A 6,624-nucleotide genomic window follows, 5' to 3' on the forward strand; every position below is an offset into this window, starting at 1 on the left:
TCTCTCTCTCTCTCTCTCTCTCTCTCTCTCTCTCTCTCTATCTCTCTCTCTCTCTCTCTCTCACACACACACACACACACACGCATTGTTAATTTGTTACTTTGACAAAAAAAAAATAATCTTCATCTCATCCCCCAAAAAAAATCAAAGCATGTCCTCATCGGATCATCCGACACCGACAAATGATCCACCGGATCGACCGTCGTCCTCAAGCAAGGCAGCGTACCGCCACCAACCGCAAACGCAATCGCAGCAGCCGAGCCGCTACGAATCGCAGAAACGCCGCGACTGGAACACCTTCCTCCAATACCTAAAGTCCCAGAAACCACCGATCTCCATGTCTCAGTTCGAGTATTCCCACGTGCTCAGCTTCCTCAACTACTTAGACCAGTTTGGTAAGACCAAGGTAACGAAAAAAAAACAAGAAATAGTTTCTTTGTTCAATCTCGTTTAAGGGATCTTGTTCAAGAACCTTAACGTCGTAATTCGAATCAATTATTTTGCGCGATTAAAACATAGGTTCATAACCAAGCATGCGTGTTCTTCGGACAACCCGATCCACCGGCGGCGTGCACGTGTCCTTTGCGACAGGCGTGGGGAAGTCTGGATGCTCTGATCGGACGGCTGAGAGCGGCTTACGAAGAGCACGGCGGAGGATCTACGGAGAGCAACCCATTTGCGAACGGAGCGATTCGAGTTCACTTGAGGGAAGTGAAAGAGTCTCAATCCAGGGCTCGTGGAATTCCCTACAGGAGGAAGAAGAGGAAGAAGACTTGTGGTGTTACTACCAAAAACGACGTCGTTGTCAAGATGGAACCTCCAAACTCCTCTGCTCACTCCTCCGCTACTTGATCAAAGATTTCCCTAGCTAAACGGTATCATCGCGTGATCCATATATATATATATATATATCGATTCTTCTAGGTTCATATTAGGTTGAAAATTTAATGATACTACAAATTTAGTGATCTTCAAACCGTCCAAACTATAGTAATTATACAATCTATATGAATACATTTATATATAAATTTTGAAGCGAGTGGCCAATATATACATATGGATGCTTTAAGACCAAAGAAAAAGAAAACCCTAGAAAGGCGTTCATGATGAAAAAACCCTAAAACCATGGCGGATGCAGATGATTAAACGTTACAGATTATTGTTGCTTGGGGCTGTATATTCTATATTCTATTTCCGATCTTTATCTTCGTATGGCATACAAAATTATTCAGATCATAATGCCATAATCAGAGATAATTAAATACGTTATCTTAAATATACCTTTTTGTTGTGGGTCTCGAGCATCCTTGTGATGTGAAGGAACCCCTCACACGTTGCATGCATAGGAAAACGCGCGTATGAATGTTCTAAAGTACACGTACATTATATGCATACACGCACGTACGTACACAAATACGTGCTGTCACATGTATAAACTATAATGTATATATATGGAATCACGTATATATGGCAGGTGATCGGAAATCTTCGGTCGTCAGAGTCTGACACTAATAAAAACAGTGTTGACAAGTGAAAGTACTGTGTGTGTGTGTGTGTTTATAAGATACAAGGATTTGGCATAGTCTTTCCACAATGGTTAATTGCTCGGAGTTTGGTCGGAATACTAGGATGTTGGTTAGGATATAAACCTATGCTAATTCATGTTTGCCTTAGTTTTTTTATATCTAATTTCATGGATAGCTTAAATCAAATACAGAAGATCAATGGAAAAAAGGCATAGAATGAGCGTCTGCCTAAATAAATGAGTGGCCACTAATGAATGTTTAGATGTATGTAGCTTTTTTTTTTAAAAAAAAACATATACATATATACAAGGATTGGAGCAAAGCATAGCAATAAAATACTCTCTGGTCAACCAATTTTAGTAGTGTACATTTAGACTGTGAGACATGTTCAATACACATATATATACACACACTTTGATTTGGCAGATATAGAACAATGATGGTATTATCATGTGACATTATCGGTATAAACCAACGAAATATATGCAAATGTGTAACATTATTTTTCTAGGGAATTATATCCTCACACGTCCAAAAATATCTAACACAAGGTGCATCGTAAATCGAAACCTCTAACGTTGATAGTGTGGAATTTTTGTATTAATGTTAATACAAAGGTATCTATATATCTCAATTCAGTTTCCTCTATCATTGGCAGATATATGTATTGAGATGGTCGAATACGGGGAAGATGAAACAAAATTTTTCCCGCGCGGTATATATGGATCAATTTTCTATGTTTAATCTCTTCAAAATGTATTGTTAGTAGCCAAATATATATGTAATCCAATCAAGTAATCTTTGTATATATATACATATTACTTAAATACTATACGAAATTCGCTGTATATTTACTTGTAATATCAGATTTTCATCATGAAAAGAGGATCCCGGGAATGCGACCTCAGCTCGGGCTTTTATATATATTGTTCTTAATTTCATAGGCCCATTGGGCCTTGCCCAGAATGAAACAGAGATCCAACAAAGAAGTCTTAGTTGGGTGTATTCCGTGAAAAATTCCAAAGTTTACAATCGGACGGATGAGATGGCAGTTGTATTTGATCTAACGGTGGACAAGGAGCCAATTCGTTCTGTTTGATTGGTGAACGGGTCGGGCCATATAGCCCCATGGGCCTTTTCATCTTTATAATGTGGGCCTTCTCATTATATTCCGTTATTTTTTTATTTGATTATTTAGTTTTATAAAATTATATTCATTCAATTTTTATATCAATTTTAATTTATAAAATTAATGATTTTATTTTTCATTATTTTAATAAATTATAATTTGTCAGCATTTTTTTAAACTAATTTATTTCGAATATTTTCAGTGAAAAAGTCGACTAACTATGAAAAAAATGAGTAAAAAGGTGAAGCAAAGATCTCGGTGTCCTAAGAACAAGATTTTGCCTTTGGGTTCCCCACAATATCTCGAGTGGTTGCCATGTGAAGGATACTCTCTTTTCATCCCGCAAATTTAGGGTTCTTGGTCAAATATTATATTAACACAAAAATTGCTTTTGTTTTTTAAAAAAAATAAATAGCTATCATAGATTTTAAAAACTGATGAAAAAACAGTTTTGTTTTTAATATTGCTTCGAGCCCAAAAAACATATTTCCTCCCATAGCATAAACAAGCAATATATTTGATTATTTCACATATTATAGGGATAGAGGAAATTTAAATGTATATACATTATCGTGTTATTCATGGAATTTGACAATGCGCACATATAGCAGTTGTATGGGTCCGTTTAGTCGTCCCTTTTTGGTAGAATATATATTAAAATGTTTGGTCGAATTCTTTGAATATTTTGAAGAGTTTGGTTTTTCAATAAATCACAATATTTATGACCACTTTTTTACTTTTCTGTAGTTAGTGAGTGAGTGGGGCTTCAATTATTCAATTTAATAAAGAAAAATGTAACAATATAACAATATAAATATGGATTATTTTGAATTTTCTAATAATAATACACAAATACTATTTCTATAAATATGAATTGCATATTAAAATGAGGGGAATGATGATTGGGGATTAAGCGAATCTATCACAACATGACATGCAGAAGTGAAATCAAGTATCCGAAGAACCATCAAAGGATGCGTGGCTTGGGGAAAAGGACAACTACAACGTGTTTGTTACATTACTAATGACTAATGAGCCGGTCCAATTTTATTTGTCACACGCTCCATTTTTATAACAATTTTTTTTATTTTATTAAAATTTGTATCATCGTGGAACAGTTGAAGCAGCAGGCAGCACCACCACCGCCCACGTTTATGTCCCTCCCCTTTTTGTGCGTTTTGGAAGTTGGGAATATAACCGGCGGCGTCGTTTTTATGTGACCCATATGTCATTTTGATCGGTTTGGTCTTATTATAAGGTGCATTCATATGGAAAACAATATCATATAAATCACTGAAATGACAAAACAAAGCTATATATTCCAATTCAAGAAAAAAATATATATGTATATTTCCATCCCAATTTCATTGTATCTTTTAAGGTAGTGGCATTTGTGTTATAAGGACTACCATTGCATGAAATGATATCAGAACACACACATATATATATATATATGTATGTAAAGAAAAATACGAATGAATATAAATAAAAAAAAAAGGGAGTAATGAAAGGTCTTTGTTGACTTTTCTTTAGACATATTTCTCATCAGCTCCTTCCCTGAACCCCTTTTTTATATACACAATTTCTCTCTCTCTCTCTCTCTCTCTCTCTCTCTCTGAGAGGAATAACAGATCGAACAGTTCTGAGTTCCGACATGCTCTGAACAGAGTTCGAGTTTCTGGGTATTTTACACGTATACTCCGTACCTTTCATTCTCTGTTACGCTGTCCGATCATGTACTCTCTCTTCGTTTCTTGTGCATCTTAAAAGGTATGTTCTGTTTCTGTATCCTCCTTTTCTTTTCTTTTTTTTTTTAAATTCGGATTTATTTATTTTTTTCCTGATTTTTAGTTCGTGTCTCTGTTTCTGGGTTTATGGTTGACATTTCGTATTTACTGCATAAATCAACGTTTGAATCTTCAAAAGTTCAAGCAAGTTCTTGCCCCTTCGCATTCCTTTCAACGATCCCACCTTGCTTCATTTTCATTACAATTTATCATTTTTTTCTGGGTATTTCAGATATAGAAAGATTCAAGAGTCTTGCTTTTGTTAGCTTTCCCTGTTAAGAGTGCTCTGCATTAAGACAAAGCACAAGCATCAATGGAGGAGGCAAAACTTGATCTGGATGCTCCGTTTCTATCCGTAAGGCGAATATCAATCGAATCAGACAGGGAGAAGAAGATGAAGAAGAAAAGGGAGGAGAACTCGAAGAGGGTCACAGATCCATGTCTCAACACAGGAAATCAGACACCGGTTTGTTCACCGGGGCAGAGCTTTGACCATCTGACAGAACCGGCTTCAGTTCCGTTTGTGTGGGAACAAACTCCTGGTAGGCCAAAGAACATGACTGAATCCGACCAACATGCCGAGAGCACCGGTCAAGAAACTGATAAAGAACAAGAAGACGAGGCTTACTCTGATGTTCATGATATGGCATCTTCAAATGGTTACTTCTCTGTTAACTGCAGCAGCAGTGGTGTGAGCGAGTTCGAGAAGAATTCAGAGAAATCTGGAGCGTTGAGCGGTGAAATTCCCGAGTATCGAGAACTCATGATGTCAAGATTCTTACCAGCTGCGAAGGCAATGGCGTTGGAGCAACAGAGACAGCAGCAGAGGAGTCATCAGAACGATTCTTCTGCTCAGAAGAAGAAGCAGAACAGAGAAGCCATTGTTCCAGAGGGAAAGACTTTGGTCAGAAAACATGAACCTGTGTCCATTCCAAGTCACTGTGAGGATATGAACAACGAGGAAGATGAAGAAAGCCATAATGATGATGATGATGATTACAGTTATGGTGGCAGTATTTATTCGAGAATCTCGAAGAAGGGTGGGGTTTTTTTGCCACGGCTCTGCTCCAAGAACTCTCTGAGTATTCTAAACCCGGTTTCATCCATACGGGTCAAAACGTGTCAGGATCTTCGAAAAGCCGGTAAAATCATTCAGCCGAAGCATATAAGTGAACGAACAATGGGCATTAGCTCTAGAGAACAGATGACGCCAAGCTGGCCAAGTCGGCGTCTTTCAGGTTTCGTCTCGCCATACCGCTACCCCTCTGGCCGCTGTTCTTCGTTGTCTGAATCCGGGTTTCTTGGAACTCAAGAAAAAGCTGACATCTTTAGGGTTAATCGGTTACACAGAGGCATGAGCAAGTCTCAGGAGCTGCGTCCAAGAGAAAGCATGGTTTACCCTAATAGTCCCATCGCGAAATCTGCAGAAATCCTGATGGGCAGAAACCCTATTCCAAGAACTCCGTCAAGAATGGGAAGAACGACGACCGACCAAAAGCAAGAATATCCATTCACGAGATCTCAGAGCATCCAAGAAAGGGGGTTACTTGCGGAGGAAGTAAAGAAGAGGAGGAGCAATAAGGACAGGACAAGGAATCTTCTGGAAACTTCTCGTATGGAGCAACAATCCCTCGTCGTCGCAGTTTCTCCACCTCCGTTGCCTAAAACTCCGTCAGAGTCGTGGCTCGTCAGGGCGCTCCCGTCCGTGACCCCGAGAAGCTCGGTCTCCAGTCCGTACATTCCGGCTGCTCCTGCCGTTTCCACGAAACCAATGCAGGAAACGAATGAATCCGCGAAATGGGAGACGATCGTGAAAACCTCGTACATCCACCACGACCACGTACGCTACTCCGAGGTATAAAGATTTTTGTTTGTGTAGAGTTTAGATATTAAAATGTTTACAATTTGGTTTGGGTTCAGATATTATAATAGAAATTGAGAATTATAGTGAAATAAAAATACAATATCTATTTAACCTAATTAAATTATCAATAATATATAAATCATTATTTTGTAAACTTTGACTGTATATATATTAGAGTGTTAATAGTGTATATATAATGGCTAGTGAGCATATAGAAGACGGTCCAGATATGTAAATCTATGGCTCTCTCACTGCGAACGTTAGATTAACGCTTGATTTTACTTTTTTTTTTTTTTTTTTTTTTTCCCCGGGGTTTTG

General features: G+C 37.9%; 2 protein-coding genes across 4 annotated transcripts in view; both read left to right on the plus strand.

Moving 5' to 3' along the window:
* Window positions 1–73: 73 nt before the first annotated feature.
* Window positions 74–2,402, plus strand: LOC104798427 (protein LIGHT-DEPENDENT SHORT HYPOCOTYLS 9-like). Of its 3 annotated transcripts, none has more exons than XM_010520503.2 (3): window positions 74–406; window positions 520–875; window positions 2,185–2,402. In XM_010520503.2, exons 1-2 carry the CDS (start codon window positions 152–154, stop codon window positions 850–852), a joined length of 588 nt encoding a protein of 195 aa, XP_010518805.1. In that variant the 5' UTR covers window positions 74–151; the 3' UTR covers window positions 853–875; window positions 2,185–2,402. The 3 variants fall into 3 exon arrangements, with proteins under 3 accessions (XP_010518805.1, XP_010518806.1, XP_010518804.1); XM_010520504.2 differs by lacking the exon at window positions 2,185–2,402 and adding an exon at window positions 1,475–2,159; XM_010520502.1 differs by lacking the exon at window positions 2,185–2,402 and having other exon boundaries at window positions 520–1,468.
* A 1,876-nt stretch (window positions 2,403–4,278) lies between these two features.
* The window catches only part of LOC104798428, a 2,699-nt gene continuing 353 nt past the window's right edge, over window positions 4,279–6,624 (plus strand). The window contains exons 1-2 of the mRNA XM_010520505.2: window positions 4,279–4,425; window positions 4,675–6,297. Of these exons, the coding sequence (XP_010518807.1) occupies window positions 4,756–6,297 (1,542 nt within the window). The 5' untranslated portion in view covers window positions 4,279–4,425; window positions 4,675–4,755. The remainder of the gene's footprint in view (window positions 4,426–4,674; window positions 6,298–6,624) is intronic.

The sequence above is a fragment of the Tarenaya hassleriana genome, unplaced genomic scaffold (genome assembly GCF_000463585.1).
Source record: "Tarenaya hassleriana unplaced genomic scaffold, ASM46358v1 Cleome53, whole genome shotgun sequence".
Taxonomy (NCBI): domain Eukaryota; kingdom Viridiplantae; phylum Streptophyta; class Magnoliopsida; order Brassicales; family Cleomaceae; genus Tarenaya; species Tarenaya hassleriana.